This window comes from Pseudophryne corroboree, chromosome 8, assembly GCF_028390025.1.
Source record: "Pseudophryne corroboree isolate aPseCor3 chromosome 8, aPseCor3.hap2, whole genome shotgun sequence".
In the NCBI taxonomy this organism is placed as follows: Eukaryota; Metazoa; Chordata; class Amphibia; order Anura; family Myobatrachidae; genus Pseudophryne; species Pseudophryne corroboree.
Window position 1 is genome coordinate 298,983,306 of NC_086451.1, and position 24,471 is coordinate 299,007,776.

Below are 24,471 nucleotides of genomic sequence, written 5' to 3' on the forward strand. Positions count from 1 at the left end.
TCTTTCAAAATGTTCTATATCATTGTCCAGCAAATGTTTTGCGCACAAAGGCCACGTTGGCTTTCAAGTGCAGCATAAGTGGGAAAACTCTAGTGTTGGGCAGCCCACTGCCATCTTCAGATACCCCAGCTTTGTTGTATCTGACGACAATGACAAATCGCAAACCAGTGGATTGATACCTTTTCTTATGACCAACAAGTCGTTATTTTCTGACTAGCTTAATGTACAATGTATAAATTAAATTTTTAAGGAGAAGAGAAATACTTGTTTTATCTTATCAATTTGGAAAATGCTATAAATCTACCAACAATCCACATTTGTACATATTAAGGTGTGTGTGTTTTTTGTTTTTGTTGTTTTGTTGTTTTGTGTGTTTTTAAAACCTAATTGAGGCTGTCAATTCCCTTATGGAAAACTTTTCGCTATTGGGTCCTCACCAAGAATTATGTTTCAAATTTGCAGACATGTTAAAAATTTATCATAATTTACTGTATTTATTTTTGGGAAAGTGAAAGAAATGCAAAGAATTAGTATTTTTACATGGGACACTTATTTGTTGACTGTTAACAATGCATCAAGTTTCTTTTAATAAAACGGTTCTGCTATAGTTGCTAATGTAATATGGAATTATCTAAGCGGCTGTCTGCAAGTTGTACAGAAAGTCATGGCTATACTGCTACAGTAAGTGCATATGTAAAATGGGATGCACATAAGAGATAGCTTATATCAGCGCCGAACAGTGGTGAAGTAGAGCATATATAACAATGCATATCCGAGAAAAGAACATGCAGCATCAGGCAACCTATAAAGTTGGAGCAGACACACAAATACAGTGTATAGGAAGTAATTATAGGTAACAAAGAGAACAAGTCAGGAGACATGGGGGGTCATTCCGATCTGATCGCACGCTAGCTATTTTTTGCAGTGCTGCGATCAGGTCACAACTTGGCAAAACTGCGTATGCACCACAATGCGCAGGCGCGTCGTACGGGTACAAAGCGGATCGGTGCTGGGCGATGGATTTAACGAAGAATCCATTCGCACAGACGATTGCAAGAAGATTGACAGGAAGAGGGCGTTTGTGTGTAAACTGACCGTTTTCATGGAGTGTTTGGAAAAAAGCAGGCGTGTCCAAGCGTTTGCAGGGCTGGTGTCTGACGTCAATTCCGGTACCAGACAGGCTGAAGTGATCGCAAGGGCTGAGTAAGTTCAGACCTACTTAAAAAGTGCACAAAATGTTTTTGCAGAGCTCGGCTGCACAGGCGTTCGCACACTTGCAAGCAAAAAATACACTCCCCCATAGGCGGCGACTATCTGATCGCAGCGCTGCAAAAAATAGCTAGCGAGCGATCAACTCAGAATGACCCCCATGGACACAGGAGTACAAGAAAACATCTGTCAGTGCAATTTTACAGCACAACACTTTGCTACTTATAGGTGAAATACAATACAATGAAATTTACTTCAAGATACAAAAAATAGCTTACCAGATATGAGTGTCTTACATCTAATAGATGTTATCGCCTAGCGATGTCTGTCCTTATGACTGCCTGTAAAATGCGTGGGTATAGTTTATAGTGAGCAAGTTACAGTATAAAGTGTACATATGTACTGACCCAAAGAAGACATTCTACAATACATAATACATAGTAAATACAAAGTCATATTACATTCCAACATGCTCTCAATCTTGAGACTTTGGTTCTCTTATTTAGATTTACCGCCAGACAGATAGGCTCTTTAATACAGTAATGATGACATGATGTTGAATCTGTACATACAGTAATGTTTCAGTTATTAAATTGACGTATATGTATAAAAGCTGTTGGTAACCTGGAACCCTCAGGTATCAGCATGTGATGCTGTATTTAATTATCCCAGAATGCCAAATGTTTTTGTTGTATTATATTTCCCGGAATAAACCAATTTTAGATGTAATTTAAAGACTTGAGAGCAGTTTGCCTATTAGAGCAATTTACATCCTTCTGATGAGGTTGAACACTTACATCTTTATCACTGCATTACTGGGTTGTAGTTGCTGATGTACCATAATTGATAACAGAACAGATTGATTAGTTTGACCATAAATCGGTTATACATAGTTTCACATTTTTTGCTTCAAGATTTCCTTTGTGAAAAAAAGTTGTTAGAAATCATTCTTTGAAGTGAGAGATCACTTTTTACTGAGAGCTGTACAATTAAAATGTTACATGGTCCATCATTATAATCTTGCTTTCAATTATATCCTTCAGCCATTTTTCTCTGAATCGTGTCTGTCCAGGTCTATAAGAGAGACAAGTAGAAAAAGCAATCAGTACACACAGTATGCCTCTTTCTGTTTTAACTCCAGTCTACTGTACATCAGTGAATGAGAAAATAACAGAACACTGGGCTTTTTCATAAAAAATATATTTTAAAGCTGCAGTAGAGATGTTTCATTTCCAGAGCAGAGAAACTTGACAAACAGCAATCAGTTGGGCTGGGTTTAAAATATGATTAGATCAGATTTCTCCAATGTTTGACTCTCACTTGACTTACTTTCACTGAGGCAAAAACATATGTAATTCAGTAAGTTAGCAATGTTTGTTGTTTACCAAATATGTAACTACTGCATAATACACTTAGTGAGCAATTAATTAGTTAGATATAATTATCTAATCAGCCAATCATGTGGCAGTATTGGAATGCATAAAAGCATGCAACTGTAGCCAAGAGATTCAGTTGTTGTTTAGACCACACACACGTGACGCAAAACAAAAGAACATCCAGTGAATGGCAGTTTTGTGGGTGAAATGAGAAACCATTGGAGTATGACGAGTGGTTCAGGTGACAATCTAGATTTCTGGTGTAGCATGCAGATAGTAGGGACAGGATTTTGTGTAAACAAGATGACTTAATGGATCCAACCTGACTGTAACAATAGTTCAGGCTTGTGGTGGTGTTTGTCCTGTATCTGCTGTGTTGTTTCACTTTCAGTGTTTCCCAGATATATCTATCACTATATTCTATACCCTAAGGGACTAGGTGCATCTGGGTCATATATATAGTGCGTCCCAGTATTTACCCATATCGTGTATTCTACTGTGTAGTCAGTCACATAATACCGGATTTATCCGCAGGTGTTGTATACTGTGTATCCAGTCACATACTAACAGATTTATTCGCAAGTATTGTACTCTGTCTGGCTTTATCGTACTAAACTGCCCTGTTGTTGCATTTGTGCACAATGTCTAACACGAAGGCCAATAAGTCTGTGGACGCTCCTGCATCTTGCAGAGGATGCGCCAAGGATTTACTAGAGAAGGAAGTGTTTTGTATGATGGTCTGTGTACTGTGTGTTGTATATCTCACAGTCAGTCCTCAGCTCCTGTAACCAATCCGGAAACCACCCTGGGCTGCGTTCACAAACCTACTAGGTACTCTGGTGGAACGCCTTACGCCCCCTATGGGACCACCTGTGCCACTACAGCCACAAATTGTCCCTATGGTTAATCCACCTTGGGCAGAAAATTTGTCTAACCAGTTGCAGAAATTAAAAAAATCCTTGGTCAGACAAAAACCTACTCCAGGTCACTCCCGTGTCTCTGGGTCATCTAAGCGGGCTGCTTCCTCCTCACAATCCATGAATCTCTTAGATGTTTCATCTGAAGAAGAGGGGGAGCATACTGTCCTGTCAGACACTGAATGATGTGTTTCTGATGAGGAGCCTCCATTGCAAATTGATGTCACTACCTTAGTGGTTGCTATTAAGCAGATCCTACAAATCACTGATGATGAGGATTCCACTAGTGTGGCTAAGAAACTGATATGTTTAAACGGCAGAAGGTGATTAAAAATCTATTACCGCATTCTGACCATTTGGTGGACATCAGGCAGGAACCCTGGTCTAATCCAGGGAAGAAATTTCTGTCTAAACGTGACTTGGCCTGCTATCCTCTCCCTGCAGAGTTATGTAACAAGTGGGTAAATCCACCGCTGGTGGATTCTCATGTCACCAACCTAGTGGTGTCATCCACTCTGCCTGTCACCACTGTCACTTCACTGAAGGAACCGACAGATAAGCGTGTTGAAGGATGCCTGAAATCTATTTACTCTCTTACAGGTGCTATACATAGACCCACTATCGCAGCCTCTTGGACTGCAAAAGGTATTGAAGCATGGGTTCAGGCATTAGAGGAAGAGATGCCTGAGGATATATCTGAAAATGCCAGACAATACCTGTCTCACATTACCACCGCCACCTATTACATTCAGGAGGCGTCCTCTGAGGCGGGTTTGTTGGCAGCCAAGGCGTCAACTACGTCTGTCCTGGCATGCCGTATTCTGTGGTTGAGGTCATGGAAGGTGGACCTGGACTCCAAAAAGACCTTGGAGGTACGCCCCTTTAAGGGGGACATTTTGTTTGGGGAAGACCTAAATCAAATTGTGGCTGAGTTAGCAGCTGCTAAGACTGCATTTCTCCCAAATACTAATCCATCTGCACAGAAGGCAAAAGGTACCACCTTTTGTTCCTTTCGGCCTCAAAGGAAAGCAAAAGGTCAGGCACACCCAAGACAGTCTCATGGTCCCAAAACCGCAAAGCCCAAGGCTAAACAATCCTGGGTGGCCCCTCACCCTGCTTCTAAACAAGTCAAGCCTGCCGCATGATGGGATGGGGCTCCCCCTGGGTGAGAGGCCGACTTTTGCAGTTCCCCCAGGACATGTTAAAGACCACTTCAGATGCATGGGTGCGGGAAGTTATCTCTCATGGGTACGCAGTCTCATTCAAGAGATGTCCCCCTCGCCAGTTTTTGCAACACTGTTATCCTTTCGGATTCGTTAAAGGTGCAAGCTCTGCAAAAGGTTGTCAGTTCCCTCCTGAATACAGGACTGGTAGTGCCGGTACCTCTGTCCCACAGAGGCAGAGGTTACTACTGTTTCTAGTTCCAAAACCCAATGGGTCTTTCTGGCCTATACTCAATCTCAAATCGCTGAACAAGTTTGTGAGTGTCCATGTTCTGTATGGAAACACTGCGCTCAATTGTACTGGCTATGGAACCCGGAGACTATATGGTATGCCTGGATATACAGGATGCGTGCCTGCATATACCTATTGCAATGTCGCATCAGCAGTATCTGTGGTTTGCTATTGGCAACCTCCACTAACAGTTCTAGGCTCTGCTATTTGGACTGGCTACGGCTCCTCGGATCTTCACCAAGGTCATGGCCGTTAATGATGACCCATCTCCGTTGCTAGGGAGTCAGAATCCTTGCCACGGGTAGCTCAACAATTGAAAGAAATCCTCACTGATGGTGTCAGCATTCGGCATTGTAGAGTACGCTCAATTTCATTCCCACCCTCTGCAGAGGTTAATCCTTTCCAAGTGGGATGGCCTACCTCATCGGATCAGATCTCACATGATCACTTTGACTCCGGAGGTTCGTCTGTCGCTGAACTGGTGGCTACAGGACCAACAACTGAGCAGGGGCTGTCCCTTCTGGATCCCCGACTGGGTCCTGCTGACAACGGAAGCCAGTCTGAGGGGATGGGGTACGGTGTCGGAGCAACACTCTTTTCAGGGTCGTTGGACCAAGGAGGAATCACTCCTCCCGATAAACATTCTGGAATTGCGGGCAGTGTTAAATGCTTTGTCTCTCGCCCTGCCTCTGTTAAAGAACAGGCCTGTTCAAGTACGGTCAGACAACGCCACCATGGTGGCATACATAAACCATCAAAGCGGCACTCGAAGCCGCATGGCTTTGATGGAAGTGTCAAAAATCCTTTGTTGGGTGGAACGCCAGCTGCCAGCAATATCGGCAGTGTTCATTCTGGGCATCCTAAACTGGGAAGCGGACTTCCTCAGTTGCCAGAACGTGCACGCCGGAGAGTGGAGTCTTCATCTGGAAGTCTTTCAACTCCTAGTGGACAAGTGGGGCCTACCATATGTAGACCTGATGGCGTCTCAACACTATCACAAGGTTCCGGTCTTCGGATTAAGGACCAGGGATCCTCAAGCAGCGTTCGTGGACGCACTAGAAATTTCATTAAACTTTCGGCTGCCCTACGTGTTCCCTCCAGTGTCACTTTTGCCCAGGGTCCTGCGGAAGTTCAAACAAAAAGGAGGAATACTACTTCTTGTCGCTCCAGCGTGGCTTCAAAGGCATTGGTTCTCAGACCTGCAGGGTCAGACGACAGAGCGGCCAGACCTCTTCGTACAGGGCCCTTGTCTTTATCCAGACCTGGCCAGACTCGCTTTGATGATGTGGCTCTTGAAGCATCACTCCTGAGGGCCAAAGGATTCTCTGAGGCGGTCCTCCAAACTATGTTGAAAGCCCGCAAACCGGCATCTGCCTGGATTTATTACAGGGTCTGGAATTTTTACTTCACCTGATGTGCTGATAAGAATTATGATGCATACAGATTCAGAACTTCCAGAATTCTGGCTTTTCTGCAACGCGGCCTGGATTTAGGCCTTCTTCTGGCCTCCCTCAAGGTTCATATATCTGCCTTGTTGGTTTGGTTTCAGAGAAAATTGCATCTATACCTGACGTTCATACATTCACTCAGGGTGTCTTACGGATTCAGCTTTCCTATGTCCCTCCTGTGGCTCTATGGGATCTATCTGTTGTCCTGAATGCCCTGCAAGAGTCTCCATTTGAACCTCTTGAGTCGGTGGACCTTAAATGGCTAACAGCCAAGGTCTTGTTTTTACTGGCTATTGCCTCTGCTAGAAGGGTGTTGGACTTAGGGGCCTAGGGGGTAATTCAGACCTGATCACTAGGGTACGTTTTTTGCATCCCTGCGATCAGGTAATCGCTGCCTACAGAGGGAGAGGGAATTCGTTGTGCAGGTGTGCGATCGCATGTGCAGGAGAACTGCACAAAACAGAAGTTTGTGCAGTCTCAGCACAGCCCAGGTCTTACTCAGCCACTGCGATGATCGGGGCCGGAGCTGACGTCACAAAACTGCGGGTCCCTCCTGCGTTTTTCCGGACACTCCACGGTCAGTTGCCACACACAAACGCACTCTTCCTGTCAATCTTCTTGCGATCTTCTTGCCTGTGGGATCGTTTTTATTGCACCATCCCGGCACTCCCCGGCGCTGCGGACCATCATGCCTGCTCATTGCGGTGCATGCGCAGTTCAGACCTGATCGCCCGCTGTGCAAAAACACACAGCAGCGATCAGGTCTGAATTAGCCCCATTGTCCTGTCATCTACCCTTTCTGATATTTCATCGTGACTGGGCAGATCTTAGAACTCGCCCAGGTTATTTACCTAAGGTGGTATCATCTTTTCACCTTAACCAAGAGATTGTGGTTCCGGCCTTTATCTCTTCTGATTTGTCCTCCAAAGAGCGGTCTTTGGATGTGGTAAGGGCTCTCCGTATATATGTGGAGAGGACTACCTCTATCAGGAGGTCAGATTCCTTTTTGTCTTGTTTGGTTTTCACAAACGTGGCTGGCCTGCGAATAAGGAAACCTTGGCCAGATGGATTAGAATGGTGATTGCACAAGCTTATGCGCAGGCTGGACTCCAAGCTCCTGCTGCTATTAAAGCCCATTCTACTCGGTCTGTTTGACCTTCTTGGGTGGCCCACCGTGGCGCGTCTGCAGAACAATTGTGCAAGGCAGCTACGTGGTCCTCGGTGAACAAGTTCATTAGGTTCTATGCCTTTGATTCTTCCACCTCCCAGGATGCTTCCTTTGGACGCTGGGTTTTCATACCCGCTAAAGTACGTCCCCTCCCTTGAGGAACTGCTTTTGGACATCCCCGATGTCTCCCTGTGGAACACAATGTACCATGCTGCAGAAAAGGAGAGTTATGGTAGACTTACCATGGTTAACTCTTTCTGCGTGGTACATTGGGTTCCACAGGGCACCCACCCTGACGCACCTAGCTTCTATGGTTTTGTATGGCATTAGCCGCTGGTCCCTTCTCCTGTTGTGAGAATGTGGTTCTATGTGACTAACATCTGCCGTCTCTCTTGCCTGCTCCTGCATTTGACTGGTTAACGAAACTGAGCTCCAGTGCCTGGAGACGGGATTTATAGAGGAGGCCCCAATGCATCCTGGGACAGCCTAAAGCTTTAGCCTATTGGTGCTTCTGGATCAAGATCCACTCTACACCCTGATGTTTCCCTGTGGAACCCAATGTACCTTGCAGATAGAGAGTTAACCATGGTAAGTCTACCATCACTCTCCTTGTTTAGAGCATAGTGTTGCCAAAGCAACAACAATGTGCATTTAGCATAGTAATGATAATACGTACAGAAATGGTAGCCTCGCTGTTCAGTGCAGGAAAATCTAGGATACAGCATATTTATTGTGGTAAGGGAGCTCTTCCCGAGCACAGCAGGAGCTCAAATGGGGTTGGGAACTCCCATCACAGTTGCTGATGCTCGGACCCGAAAGGGGGGCGGGGGCAGTGCTTAAGGAGTCATCATGTCAGGGGCTTCCTATGTTCTACATCGTGCCTTCTAACTTAGAGGAAGTACAGTGGATGATGGAGTGTCACAGACACTGCATATAAAACTTATGGGAGCTACTTGCTCACTGGTACTTGCAATATACAGTCCAAACAGTGTGCACTTCCATTAGGCTATATACAGTTTACAAAAAAAACAACAACTTGGTATACCACTTACTGCAAATTATTAGTAACATAGTATCTAAGGTTGAAAAAAAGACAATTTGTCCATCAAGTTCAACCTATTTGTGTTCTCCTATGCAGGATTATTTTGGTCTACATTTTGTCTGATGCTGATGTCAGCCATTGTGGTTTATTCCTCTTATCGTAATAACTATACTGCGTGACTACGCTCCATAAACCTGGATATCCTTATCCATTAGCATATTGCAAGAGATGAAAACAGGTGTCACTATCCACCATATAATGCACAGGGCCGGTTCTTGCCCTTGTGGCGCCCCGGGCAAAGTATAGAGGCGTGGCTTCAAATGGGGGCGTGGTCAGTTACGCCCCCATTTATGCCCCCTGTAGCGCCGCTGAAAGAAAAAATAAAATCAAAAAAAGTATACTTACTATCCCCGTTCCTGATCCAGACCGCTGCAGACCTCCTCCGCTGGCGCCGCTCTTCTCTCCTCGATCTATGGGAGAGACGTTATTACGTCTCTCCCATAGAACAGCATCGACACTAGAGGTCAATTATGACCCCTAGTGTCTGTGCCACTATGCTGTGCGGTGCGCGATGACGTCATCGCGCACCGCACAGCAAACGTCCTCTCCATGAAGGGAAACTAGACGCTACGCGTCTGGTTCCCTTCAAAGCGGGGGGCACAGCGGGGCACTGCGGTGGGCACAGTGGCGGATCTTGCCATGGTGTGGCGCCCTCCGGATGGCGCCGGCTCCCTCCGGAAGGTGGCACCCCGGGCAAAAGTCCTGCTTGCCCGTGGCAAGATCCGCTACTGATAATGCCACACATCAGGCAGTGCAGTTATGTCTACAGCCACTGTGGCCCTGTGTGCCAGGGATATAAACCTTATTGCAGTGGAGGAACGAGTACATTTTAATGTTGCTTTTCATCCATACCACAACAGATATGACTATGACTTAATGTATTTTCTCTGACGTCCTAGTGGATGCTGGGAACTCCGTAAGGACCATAGGGAATAGCGGCTCCGCAGGAGACTGGGCACAAAAGTAAAGCTTTAGGACTACCTGGTGTGCACTGGCTCCTCCCCCTATGACCCTCCTCCAAGCCTCAGTTAGATTTTTGTGCCCGGCCGAGAAGGGTGCACACTAGGGGCTCTCCTGAGCTTCTTAGTGAAAGTTTAGTTTTAGGTTTTTTATTTTCAGTGAGACCTGCTGGCAACAGGCTCACTGCATCGAGGGACTAAGGGGAGAAGAAGCGAACCTGCCTGCTTGCAGCCAGCTTGGGCTTCTTAGGCTACTGGACACCATTAGCTCCAGAGGGACCGAACACAGGCCCAGCCTCGGAGCTCGGTCCCAGAGCCGCGCCGCCAGCCCCCTTACAGAGCCAGAAGCAAGAAGAGGTCCGGAAAAATCGGCGGCAGAAGACATCAGTCTTCAACACGGTAGCGCACAGCACTGCAGCTGTGCGCCATTGTTACTCAGGCACACTTCACACTGAGGTCACTGAGGGTGCAGGGCGCTAGGGGGGGGGCGCCCTGAGCAGCAATGTAAACACCTTGGCTGGCATAAATACACCACATATAACCCCCAGGGCTATATGGATGTATTTTAACCCCTGCCAGAACTCACCAAAAAGCGGGAGAAAAGGGCCGGCGAGAAGGGGGCGGAGCCTATCTCCTCAGCACACTGGCGCCATTTTCCATCACAGCTCCGCTGGAAGGACGTCTCCCTGACTCTCCCCTGCAGTCCTGCACTACAGAAAAGGGTAAAAAAGAGAGGGGGGCACTAATTTGGCGCAGTTTTGATACTAACAGCAGCTATAAAGGGAAAAGCACATTTTATAGTGGTATTCCTGTCTATATATAGCGCTCTGGTGTGTGCTGGCATACTCTCCCTCTGTCTCCCCAAAGGGCTAGTGGGGTCCTGTCCTCTATCAGAGCATTCCCTGTGTGTGTGCGGTGTGTTGGTACGATTGTGTCGACATGTTTGAGGAGGAAAATGAGATGGAGGCGGAGCAATTGCCTATTATAGAGTTGTCACCCCCTAGGGAGTCGACACCTGAGTGGATGAGCTTATGGAAGGAATTGCGTGACAGTGTCAGCTCTTTACGACAGACAGTTGACGACATGAGACAGCCGGCTACTCAGCTTGTGCCTGTCCAGGGGTCTCAAACGCCATCAGGGGCTTTAAAACGCCCGTTACCTCAAATGGCAGACACAGGCACGGATACTGACTCCAGTGTCGATGATGAGGAGACAAACGTGACTTCCACTAGGGCCACACGTTACATGATTGAAGCAATGAAAAATGTATTGCATATCTTTGATAATACAAGTACCACTAAAAAGGGTATTATGTTTGGTGAGAAAAAACTGCCTGTAGTTTTTCCTGTATCCGAGGAATTAAATGAAGTGTGTGATGAGGCGTGGGTTTCCCCCGATAAAAAACTGATAATTCCTAAAAGGTTATTGGCATCGTACCCTTTCCCGCCAGAGGATAGGGCACGTTGGGAAACACCCCCTAGGGTGGATAAAGCGCTCACACGCTTGTCTAAACAGGTAGCACTACCCTCTCCTGATACGGCCGCCCTAAAGGAACCTGCCGATAGAAAGCTGGAGAATATCCTAAAATGTATATACACTCACACGGGTGTTATACTGCGACCAGTAATCGCCTCAGCCTGGATGTGCAGTGCGGGCCTGGCGTGGTCGGATTCCCTGACTGAAAATATTGATACCCTAGATAGGGACAGTATATTACTGACTATAGAGCATTTGAAGGATGCATTTCTATATATGCGTGATGCACAGAGGGATATTTGCCGACTGGCATCAAGAGTTAGCGCGCTGTCCATTTCTGCAAGAAGAGGTTTATGGACGCGGCAGTGGTCAGGTGATGCGGATTCTAAAAGGCACATGGAAGTATTGCCTTATAAGGGGGAGGAGTTATTTGGGGTAGGTCTATCAGACCTGGTAGCCACGGCAACTGCTGGAAAATCCACATTTTTACCCCAGGTAGCTTCTCAACCTAAGAAGACGCCGTATTATCAGGCGCAGTCCTTTCGGCCCCATAAGGGCAAGCGGGCAAAAGGCGCCTCATTTCTGCCCCGTGGCAGAGGGAGAGGAAAAAGGCTGCAACAAACAGCCAGTTCCCAGGAACAAAAGCCCTCTCCCGCCTCCGCAAAGTCCTCAGCATGACGCTGGGGCTTTACAAGCGGACTCAGGCACGGTGGGGGCCCGTCTCCAGAAGTTCAGTGCGCAGTGGGCCCACTCGCAAGTGGACCCCTGGATCCTTCAGGTGGTATCTCAGGGGTACAAATTGGAATTCGAGACGTCTCCCCCTCGCCGTTTTCTAAAGTCTGCTTTACCGACGTCTCCCTCAGACAGGGAGGCAGTATTGGAAGCCATTCACAAGCTATATTCCCAGCAGGTGATAATCAAGGTACCCCTCCTACAACAGGAAAAGGGGTACTATTCCACACTATTTGTGGTACCGAAGCCGGACGGCTCGGTGAGACCAATTTTAAACCTAAAATCCTTGAACACTTACATACAAAGGTTCAAATTCAAGATGGAGTCACTCAGAGCAGTGATTGCAAACCTGGAAGAAGGGGACTATATGGTGTCTCTGGACATCAAAGATGCTTACCTACATGTCCCAATTTACCCTTCTCACCAAGGGTACCTCAGGTTTGTGGTACAGAACTGTCACTATCAGTTTCAGACGCTGCCGTTTGGATTGTCCACGGCACCCCGGGTCTTTACCAAGGTAATGGCCGAAATGATGATACTCCTTCGAAGGAAGGGAGTTTTAGTTATCCCTTACTTGGACGATCTCCTGATAAGGGCAAGATCCAGGGAACAGTTGGAAGTCGGAGTAGCACTATCTCAGATAGTGCTGCGCCAGCACGGTTGGATTCTCAATATTCCAAAATCGCAGCTGATCCCGACGACACGACTTCTATTCCTAGGGATGATCCTGGACACAGTCCAGAAAAAGGTGTTTCTCCCGGAGGAGAAAGCCAGGGAGTTATCCGAACTAGTCAGAAATCTCCTAAAACCAGGCCAAGTCTCAGTGCATCAATGCACAAGGGTCCTGGGAAAGATGGTGGCTTCTTACGAAGCAATCCCATTCGGCAGATTCCACGCAAGAACCTTCCAGTGGGATCTGCTAGACAAATGGTCCGGGTCGCATCTTCAGATGCATCAGCGGATAATCTTGTCACCAAGGACAAGGGTGTCTCTCCTGTGGTGGTTGCAGAGTGCTCATCTTCTAGAGGGCCGCAGATTCGGCATTCAGGACTGGGTCCTGGTGACCACGGATGCCAGCCTGAGAGGCTGGGGAGCAGTCACACAGGGAAGAAATTTCCAGGGCTTGTGGTCAAGCCTGGAGACATCACTTCACATAAATATCCTGGAGCTAAGGGCCATCTACAATGCTCTAAGCCTAGCAAGACCTCTGCTTCAAGGTCAGCCGGTGCTGATCCAGTCAGACAACATCACGGCAGTCGCCCACGTAAACAGACAGGGCGGCACAAGAAGCAGGAGGGCAATGGCAGAAGTTGCAAGGATTCTTCGCTGGGCGGAAAATCATGTGATAGCACTGTCAGCAGTGTTCATTCCGGGAGTGGACAACTGGGAAGCAGACTTCCTCAGCAGACACGACCTCCACCCGGGAGAGTGGGGACTTCACCCAGAAGTCTTCCACATGATTGTGAACCGTTGGGAAAAACCAAAGGTGGACATGATGGCGTCCCGCCTCAACAAAAAACTAGACAGGTATTGCGCCAGGTCAAGGGACCCTCAGGCAATAGCTGTGGACGCTCTGGTAACACCGTGGGTGTACCAGTCAGTGTATGTGTTCCCTCCTCTGCCTCTCATACCCAAGGTACTGAGAATCATAAGAAGGAGAGGAGTAAGGACTATACTCGTGGCTCCGGATTGGCCAAGAAGGACTTGGTACCCGGAACTTCAAGAGATGCTCACAGAGGACCCGTGGCCTCTACCTCTAAGAAGGGACCTGCTCCAGCAGGGACCCTGTCTGTTCCAAGACTTACCGCGGCTGCGTTTGACGGCATGGCGGTTGAACGCCGGATCCTGAAGGAAAAAGGCATTCCGGATGAAGTCATCCCTACCCTGATCAAAGCCAAGAAGGATGTAACCGTACAGCATTATCACCGTATTTGGCGTATATATGTTGCGTGGTGCGAGGCCAGGAAGGCCCCTACAGAGGAATTTCAACTGGGTCGTTTCCTGCATTTCCTGCAAACAGGACTGTCTATGGGCCTAAAATTAGGGTCCATTAAGGTTCAAATTTCGGCCCTGTCGATTTTCTTCCAGAAAGAACTGGCTTCAGTTCCTGAAGTTCAGACGTTTGTCAAGGGGGTACTGCATATACAGCCTCCTTTTGTGCCTCCAGTGGCACCTTGGGATCTCAATGTAGTTTTGGGGTTCCTAAAATCACATTGGTTTGAACCACTCACCACTGTGGACTTAAAATATCTCACATGGAAAGTGGTAATGCTGTTGGCCCTGGCTTCAGCCAGGCGTGTCTCAGAATTGGCGGCTTTATCCTATAAAAGCCCTTACCTAATTTTTCATACGGACAGGGCAGAATTGAGGACTCGTCCTCAATTTCTCCCTAAGGTGGTTTCAGCGTTTCACTTGAACCAGCCTATTGTGGTACCTGCGGCTTCTAGGGACTTGGAGGACTCCAAGTTGCTGGACGTAGTCAGGGCCCTGAAAATATATGTTTCCAGGACGGCTGGAGTCAGAAAATCTGACTCGCTGTTTATCCTGTATGCACCCAACAAGCTGGGTGCTCCTGCTTCTAAGCAGACTATTGCTCGTTGGATTTGTAGTACAATGCAGCTTGCACATTCTGTGGCAGGCCTGCCACAGCCAAAATCTGTAAAAGCCCATTCCACAAGGAAGGTGGGCTCATCTTGGGCGGCTGCCCGAGGGGTCTCGGCTTTACAACTTTGCCGAGCAGCTACTTGGTCAGGGGCAAACACGTTTGCTAAATTCTACAAATTTGATACCCTGGCTACAGAGGACCTGGAGTTCTCTCATTCGGTGCTGCAGAGTCATCCGCACTCTCCCGCCCGTTTGGGAGCTTTGGTATAATCCCCATGGTCCTTACGGAGTTCCCAGCATCCACTAGGACGTCAGAGAAAATAAGAATTTACTTACCGATAATTCTATTTCTCGTAGTTCGTAGTGGATGCTGGGCGCCCATCCCAAGTGCGGATTGTCTGCAATACTTGTACATAGTTATTGTTACAAAACTCGGGTTATTATTGTTGTGAGCCATCTTTTCAGAGGCTCCTCTGTTATCATGCTGTTAACTGGGTTCAGATCACAGGTTGTACGGTGTGATTGGTGTGGCTGGTATGAGTCTTACCCGGGATTCAAAATCCTTCCTTATTGTGTACGCTCGTCCGGGCACAGTATCCTAACTGAGGCTTGGAGGAGGGTCATAGGGGGAGGAGCCAGTGCACACCAGGTAGTCCTAAAGCTTTACTTTTGTGCCCAGTCTCCTGCGGAGCCGCTATTCCCCATGGTCCTTACGGAGTTCCCAGCATCCACTACGGACTACGAGAAATAGAATTATCGGTAAGTAAATTCTTATTTTTTTTTTTTTTTCAAAACAATGTTTATTGAAGAAAGGTAGAGATAGATGTACAAAATTCCATGTCTGGATTCATAGTGGAGAGGTACAAATAACAGAAATACGAGGTAGGTCAGGGTCATACAATAAAGTCTCGGTATGTGGAAAATACATGCATAATTACATATAGTACATGTAAGAATTTGGTAATAAATGATATCTATAGGATATATTCCACTCCTATTGTCTAGGGTTACCATTTTGCTTAGTGAAATGTGAGATCTGGTATTAAAGAGACATGAAGGTATCTAGTGGAAGTAAAGACTTGTAATAAGCCTCAGTATCTGACCATATAGACCCTTAGCAGCTGAGAGACCACTACAGACAAGGAGAAAGAAAACAGAAAGTGAAGAGATAATAACCCTTCTTCAAATAATTTTCTATTTTATAAAGAAGATTGGTTAGGTAGGAAAATCGAATTCGTATAGATTGTAGAGGGAGGAGAAATGAGAGGAGAAAGAAAGAAAAAGAGGGGGTGGGAGATGGAAGGGAAGGGGGGGGGGGGGTGGACAAGACATGAAGACAGGACAACATACAGCATCGTTCTCTAAAGGGAAAACCATACCATAAGGTTGTCGGGTTGGATATATGTCCTGTGGACTGCGATAAGTAGACATTATTTACCGGCTCAACACATTTCAAGCTTAACATAGTTAATAACATTAATCAATCTGTCTATACAAATACCAAGTGGTGGGTTCGAAAATTTTCTGGATTCTGAGCTGAGTGGCATTATCAAAGCTTTGTATAACAGTTTCCCATTTCCTATAGAATCTAGGGGCCCCTGACTCTATATCCGGTACTAGAGCCTGTCGCTCGTAAAATATGTTGTTTAGCAGAGAGGTTCTCATTTCTGTAATAGATGGAGGTTGTCTGTGTAACCAATGGGTGAGGATTAATTTTTTAGCGATAGTGAGGATAACTGTCAGGGCAGGTATAATCTTCTGTTTGTGTGGTCCCAGGTCCCAATCTGAAAAGCAGTAAAATAGACATGCGGTAGGGAGCTTGGTGATTCGAACTGAAAAGATATCATTAACATGGTTTATCAGTTTGTCCCAGAAAGTTCTTATTTTCCTGCAGTCCCAGAAGTTATGATAGTATGTGGCCTCAGCCATCCCACATTTAAAACATCGACCCGTAGAGGCCAGGGTGAAATAGGAATGCTGTTTCGGGGAGATGTAGGCTCTATTTAAGAATTTGAGGTGCGTTTCCTGCAAAGCTGCGGATTTTAAATATTTAAATGTGGGGGACAGTTTGGACATAAGTACCGACATAGCCGGGAAATCAGGTATGTCCCGCTGCCAGCGCGAGTGGAGAGCACTTTGCAAGGGTGTTTTCCCTGAGTCTATGAGAATAGAATATAAATTACGCAGCCTATATCCTATGGTCAGATTAAAACGCAAGAGAGGGGTAAGAGGGTCAATGGCCGTATCAAGGGCCATTCCAGGTGGTAACGACTGTGCAAAATGACGGGATTGGAGGTACATATAAAATTGGGAGTTGGGTAGACCATATCTATCTGATAATGCAGAGAAAGAGTAGAGCTTACCCCCAGGGTCAAAGATATCTCGAATGCACGAGATGCCCTTCTCTTTCCACGTCAAGTAAGCACGGCCGTCCAAACCAGGAGGAAATTGTGGGTTGCCCCAAAAGGTGGTGTAAGGGGAGTTAGAGGAATTCCTGTGCAATCGTTTATTGATAGATTTCCAGGCTTTATAAGTGTCATGAAAGAGTATGTTGGATTTTATATGGGAAGGAATCAGTGAGGTAGGTGCATGAAGGAGAGCAGCTGGGGAGAAAGGATGGAAAAGGTGTTCCTCTATGTTGGGGAGAGTATATACGGAACCACCAGAAAACCAATCCACCATGTATCGATACATAGCTGCATTTGAAAAAGCAGAGATGTCTGGCATCCCAAAACCACCCTCCGGCCTCGGCAGTCGCAAAATATGGCGGGATACCCTAGATTTCTTTTTTGCCCAGATAAATCTTGTAAACAGGGAGTCAAATCGTTGGATATCTGACTTGGAAAGTTGCAAGGGAAGCATTTGGAGGACATAGGATAATTTGGGGAAAATAAAGCTTTTAATAACCACTACCCTACCAGACAATGATAGAGGTAAATCCATCCATCCGTTCAATAATTTCTCCGCCGAGGAGTATATCTGGTGGAAATTAGCAGAGTATAGGGCGTCCAGATTAGGGGGAATCATGATGCCTAAGTATTTAAGTGGAGAGCGGCAAATTGTGAATTGTGTCAGCGTGGGGGATAGAAGGTTTGTGGAGTGACCAGGGCCTAGAGGGAGGAGGCGTGACTTGTCATAGTTCACGCGAAATCCCGAGAAAGAGCTAAAATTATCTATAATGTGCTTTATAGCAGGGATGGAAAATTGGGGGTTAGAGATAAATAAAAGCATGTCATCGGCAAATAGACTGAGTTTCACTTCAGTCGACCCAACACCAATACCAGTATATTCTAGAGACATGCGCAGTGCAGTGGCTAGGGGTTCTATAGCTATAGCAAATAGAAGAGGTGAAAGGGGGCAACCTTGTCTGGTCCCTCTATGGAGGGGGATGGGAGAGGACATATAATTGTTAGAGAGGATTTGAGAGGAAGAGTCATGATAGAGAAGACGTACTGCATGGATGAAGGCCTCCGGGAATCCAAACCTGTGCATGGTGTCAAAAAGGTGATCCCATGTGACTAGGTCAAAAGCCTTCTCAGCATCAAGGGAGAGAAGGGCATAGGGGTTCTGGTCTCCCGAGGTCTCCAACCACTGCATGACAGTCAGTATCTTACGCACATTCACCGTAGAGTGGCGCCCCCAAATAAACCCTGTCTGGTCTTCCTGGATCAGAGAGGGCAAGAGAAGCTTTACCCGGTCTGCCAAGATCTTGGTATATATCTTGTAATCCGTATTCAATAAGGATATAGGTCTATATGAACTGGGAAGCAGGGGGTTTCTCCCTGGTTTATGGAGGATTTTTAGAATCGCAGCGTTGAAGTATAGTGGAGGAGGTGTTCCGGACAACAGCAAGTTGAATAGTTTACAAAGGGGTTTGACCAATTGAGGGGCCAGTATTTTATAGTATTCATTGGTTAGACCGTCAGGTCCAGGGGTTTTGTTTGGTTTCAAACAGTGAATTGCATGGAGCACCTCCTCCTCAGTAATGGGGTTCAGTAGGGGTTGGGATGAGGTAGAAGATAGAGAGGGAAGCGTAAGGGAAGACCAGAAAGAGTGTTGTTGTTGGTAATCAATAGAGGGTTCAGAATATAGTGAGGAATAAAAAGACTGCAGAACCTCAGACACCTGGTCACAATCATGTACCACAGTGCCGTCAGCCCTAGTTAGAGCATGGATAAGTGTTGGGGGATGTTGACCTTTCAGGAGATTTGAAAGCAATCGACTAGATCGATTGCCGAATTTATGAAATCTACATTGAGACATAAATGTTAATTTAGATTCGGTTTGGGTTAAGAGTTTGTCAAAAAGGGATTTCTGTTCATGGTAGAGTTTTCTGGTAATTGGGGTGGGGGACCGCGTGAACGCTTGGTAGGCGTCAGTAAGTTTAGATTGAGCATCAAGGTACAGAGCTTGTGTGTCTTTCTTATGTTTGGAGGTGAAGGAGATGATAGCACCTCTTAGTACTGTCTTAGACGTCTGCCAGAACAGGAGCGGTGATTCCTTCTCTGCAGTTATATTACAATGTGTGAAGTCAGCCCATGATGCCTCCAGCATATTTCTAAATTGAATGGAATTGGTCAGGTGGGATGGGAAGCGCCATTGTCTGACAGGGCCTCTATTGGGGAAGGTGGCGAGAGCCATCCAGCAGACCGCATGATCCGACAAGGACACCGGTTCAATTTCAGAAGTTTGCACCCTGGTAAACATAGAAGCCGAGATGAGCAGATAATCGATTCTCGACAGTGTACCATGAGCAGCCGATAAACAAGTGTATTCACGGTCGACTGGATGACAGGCTCGCCACACGTCCACCAAGTGCAGCTGTGACATTAAATATGGTAAACCATATTTGGGAGTATAACGGCTAGATCTGGATTTGGTGTTCCTATCAAGAGCATTGGATACAGTAGAGTTAAAGTCACCTGCGAGTATCACCTGTTTATGAGAGTGTGGGTGCAGTTTAGCGGCAATGGACAGAAAAAAGGGTTGGGGATCGATATTGGGGGCGTATACATTACACAGTAGAAAGCGTGAGTCATCTAGAGTGGCGTCTACAATGAGGTATCTGCCTTCAGTATCAGATTGGGAGGAGTGAAGGTCTACTTGGACGGAGCGTCTAATCAAAATGAGTACCCCACGGGCCTTGGCAGTAAATGGGGCGGACGCCAGCACTCTCCAGCCCAGGCAATTGAGCTTGTCAATCTCAGGGGGAAGGAGATGAGACTCCTGGAGGAATGCAACATCTACATGTAGTTTAGATAAGTAAAGTAAGATTTTCTTCCTCTTTATGGGGGAGTGGAAGCCACCTACATTATATGTGCAAATTTTTAAACTGGTCATCATTCTGCTGAAGAAAGGTATGGTTCATGGCAATAAATAAAACCGATAATATCATATCTACAAAATACATTGCTATCATGGACACAGAAAACCAACAGGACAAGACACAGAGAGGAGAGAACAATGGGTAGAAAAAGTGGGGGAAAGTAAAGCAAAGGATCCAGAAAAGAATGGATCAAAGGATTAGCATCAAAAGAGCACTTCAGGTACAAAGATAATCTAAATTGACCTATAGTTCGCCAATTGGAGAACCAGATAAGAACTCCAGGCTTGCCCCAGCCCTGGTACTGAGAAATAATAAGCATAGCTTATATATGGCATAAACAAAACATAACTTAGAATAATATGTGGAAAACTTTAGGTGGAAGGCGCCTTAAAAGAAGGATCCCATTCAGAATGGGATTAATGATGAAATGGCACCCGCCATAGCATTTACGCCGGTAAGAGAGGCGTCTCCTCCCACCAATAATTTCAAGAACTTCTAGCGATTAACAGCTATAACATAAACAGATATATCAAAGTAATAGAGTAATCGCCAGTAAAGGAGGAGATAACCACGCTAAGGAATTTTATAGCCGTGGTTAGCAGTCAGGAGTCGAGTCCGTTGAGGGCTGGCGCAGTGAGGAACGGCCGTTCTCCTCTTCCAGTAGATATGCTTCCGCATCAGCCACGGTGGAGAAGTCTGTAAATGAAGATCCTTTGAACAGGCGTAATCGTGCTGGGTATATAAGAGCGAATTTTCTATTTGCTTTTGCTAGGCGGGAACAAAGTGGGGTGAATTCACGTCGTGCCCTGGCCACCTCTGCCGAATAATCTTGGAAGATAAAAATCTTCACATCGTTCCATTGTAAGTTCCGCTTACGGCGAGACGCAGACCAGATGGTGTCTTTGTGGATGTAATTTAGACAACGGAAAATAACAGCTCGGGGTCGGGAATCCTGCGTAGGCCTTGCAGGACCAATGCGATGGGCCCTCTCCACAATCATACCCGTGCAGGAATCTTGGATATCAAGCAGATCTGGCAGCGTGTCTTGTATGAAGGAAAGGAGTGCTGGCCCTTTAAGGGCTTCGGGTAGCCCAACAACCCTCAGATTATTTCGACGTGATCTATTCTCGAGATCGTCGACCTTATTAAGAAGCTGGTAATGGGATTTCTGAAGAAAGGCGCACTGTTCCTTTAAATCGGCAACGTCATGAAATGTCTCCCCAAGGCGCTGTTCATTAGCCTGCACCCGTTTGGAAAGCTGTTTAAACTGTGATTTGATGTCATGCACTGCCTGTGTGACTTTGGCAGCATGAGATTCCATAATAGGATTAATGGAGTCCTGAATTGCCTTTACCATGTCAGAGTATGTAATTGGGCCCTCAGCCTGCTCTGTAGTCTTATTAGACTTCTGTGTAGAGGGGGCAGCATGTACAGGGAGAGCTGTGTTCACAGAGGAGTCAGAGGAGGAATGTAACTCACGATCTGTGTGTATTTGCTGCTGCTGCGGATGTGTCTGCTGTCCGGCGGCCATCTTGGATTCCCCTTTCGTTTTTGCAGGACGTTGTTTGAGGGGCTTAGCCGCTTCTGGGGCGGCCAGGAAGCGCTCCATCAGGTGCCAGAGGTGTTCCCACAGGCAGGTGAGCGGTTCTGGAGCGGGCTGTAACGCTATGTGCAGCGTACGGGCTAGCGCGGGCTGGGGCGGCACACGGAGCTCACACTGCTGCTGCTGCACGCATCGGCGCCGTACCGGATCCCAAATTCTTATTTTTAAATCATTTCATTATAACCTGGTGGTTATGGTTGCATGATCAGAGTATAACAATGCTATTAGGTTGGGGGTTTTAGTGTATCAAGAAAATAGGCAATAGTCTTATGTGTTTATTGTAGTTTGTTTTTGTTTATCATTTATAATTATACATTTATAGATTGCACACATTAACCAGGCAATTTTCTCATACCTGTGCACAAGTCTGTTTGATTCAAAGATAAAAAATACTTCCACTGGTAAATTCTGAAAAACAGCAAATAATTGAGACAATCAAAAAGTAAATAATTCCAATTGGTGCAAATAAACCAGACATCTTGTAAAGGGGCATAGAGGCTTACAATCTACAGCTTATTTTCATCAGATGTTAATGGAGCAGTTATACTTATAATAGGCAAACATTGAGACCTTCCTATAGAAAGCAACCAGTCTGGTGAAGATCTTAAGTTTAAACCAGATATTCCCAATCGCGGTCCTCAAGGCACACTTATAGGCCCTACACACTGGTCGATCTCACTGAAAGGTATGAACGATCTCGTTCATGAATGAACGAGATATCGTTCATATCTTTCAGTGTGGAGGCCCAAGCGAAGAACGATGCGCGGCCCCGCGCTCTTTCATCGCTGGTGCCCTGTCGGCTGTGCATGCAGGCCAATATGGACGATCTTGTCCATATTTGCCTGCACTTCAATGGAGCCGGGTGACGGAGGGAGTGAAGAAACTTCACTCCCCCCGTATCCGCCGTCGGGCAGCTCGGCGGCGGATCTTTAAATATGTAGGGCCCATAACAGTGCAGGTTTTAGTAATAGCCAGGCTTCAGCACAGCTGGTTAAATCAAAATAACTGAGGTACTGATTAAGTGATCTGTGCTCAAGCATGGATATCACAAAGACCTGGACTGTTAGTGTGCCTTGAGGACCGAGGTTGGGAATGCCTGGTTTAAACAGTTAAAATGTATAGCTATAATTGATTTGTCTACATCACAGGTTCTCAAACTTGGTCCTTAGGACCCCACACAGTGCATGTTTTGCAGGTCTCCTCAGAGAATCACAAGTGAAATAATTAGCTCCACCTGTGGACCTCTTAAAATGTGTCAGTGAGTAATTAATACACCTGTGCACCTGCTGGGTTACCTGCAAAACATGCACTGTGTGGGGTCCTGAGGACCGAGTTTGAGAACCTATGGTCTACAGCACAGGTTCTCAAACTCGGTCCTCAGGACCCCACACGGTGCATGTTTTGCAGGTCTCCTCACAGAATCGCAAGTGAAATAATTAGCTCCACCTGTGGACCTTTTAAAATGTGTCAGTGAGTAATTAATACACCTGTGCACCTGCTGGGTTACCTGCAAAACATGCACTGTGTTGGGTCCTGAGGACCGAGTTTGAGAACCACTGGTCTACATTATTTATAATTTATGCACAGTAAAACAACACCACCACACTGAATAACAAGGGTGGAACCCCAGCCATGCAAATCCTATGCTTTGTTTAATGATCATTCCTATTTAATGGGTACAAAGTTCTTGACCTCCCCATAATTATAGCAAAAGGTAGAATTCCCCACACATCTGAAGCTAAGAGCCAAAAAGACCTACGTATATTGGGGGTAATTCAGAGCATACTTGCCTACCTGACCCCCTCCATGAGGGAGAAAATGCTCTGTTCCTGGACTTTCCTGGTAATGTATGATTGCCATCACCTGTGGTGAGCTAGTTAATTGATAAGAAAGGTGTTTCACCACAGGTGATGGCAATCATACATTACCAGGAAAGTCCAGGAACAGAGCATTTTCTCCCTCATGGAGAGGGTTAGGTAGGCAAGTATGATTCAGAGTTGATCGCAGCAGCAAATTTGTTAGCAGTTGGGTAAAACCATGGTGGTCATTCCGAGTTGATCGCTCGCTAGCAGTTTTTAGCAGCCGTACAAACGCTATGCCGCCTCCCACTGGGAGTGTATTTTAGCTTAGCAGAAGTGTGAACGATTGTAACGCAGAGCGGCTATAAAATAATTTTGTGCAGTTTCAGAGTAGCTTCAAACCTACTCAGCGCTTGCGATCACTTCAGACCATTCAGTTCCTGATTTGACGTCACAAACACGCCCTGCGTTCGCCCAGCCACGCCTGTGTTTTTCCAGGCACGCCTGCGTTTTTCCAAACACTCCCTGAAAATGGTCAGTTGACACTCAGAAACGCCCACTTCCTGTCAATCACTCTGCGTCTGCCACTGCGACTGAAAAGCATCGCTAGACCCTGTGTAAAACTACATCATTCTTTGTAATAGTACGCTGCACGTGCGCATTGGCCGCATACGCATGCGCAGAGGTGCCGTTTTTTGCCTCAACGCTGCACAGCGAACGAATGCAGATAGCGAACAACTCGGAATGCCCACCCATGTGCACTGCAGGTGTGGCAGATATAACATTTGCAGAGAGAGTTAGATTTGGGTCGGTTATTTTGTTTCTGTGCAGGGTAAATACTGGCTGCTTTATTTTCACACTGCAATTTAGATTTCAGTTTGAACTCACCACACCCAAATCTAACTCTCTCTGCAAATGTTATATCTGCCTCCCCTGCAGTGCACATGGGCCCTCATTCCGAGTTGATCGCTCGCTAGCTGCTTTTAGCAGCATTGGACACGCTAGGCCGCCGCCCTCTGGGAGTGTATCTTAGCTTAGCAGAAGTGCGAACGAAAGATTAGCAGAATTGCTACTAAAAAATGTCATGCCGTTTCTGAGTAGCTCCAGACCTTCTCCTATCTTGCGATCACTGCAGTCAGTTTAGTTCCTGGTTTGACGTCACAAACACGCCCTGCGTTCGGCCAGCCACTCCCCCGTTTCTCCAGCCACTCCTGCGTTTTTGCCTGGCACGCCTGCGTTTTTTAGCACACTCCCTATAAACGCTGAGTTGCCACCCAGAAACACCCATTTCCGGTCA

At 46.4% G+C, this 24,471-nt stretch overlaps 1 protein-coding gene across 1 annotated transcript in view; it reads right to left on the reverse strand.

Moving 5' to 3' along the window:
• Positions 1-467: 467 nt before the first annotated feature.
• AKAP14 (A-kinase anchoring protein 14) overlaps positions 468-24,471 on the reverse strand; it is a 90,593-nt gene continuing 66,589 nt past the window's right edge. Inside the window, exons 5-6 of the mRNA XM_063937332.1 lie at positions 21,731-21,783; positions 468-2,283 (exon numbers count right to left, since the gene is read on the reverse strand). Of these exons, the coding sequence (XP_063793402.1) occupies positions 2,199-2,283; positions 21,731-21,783 (138 nt within the window). The 3' untranslated portion in view covers positions 468-2,198. The remainder of the gene's footprint in view (positions 2,284-21,730; positions 21,784-24,471) is intronic.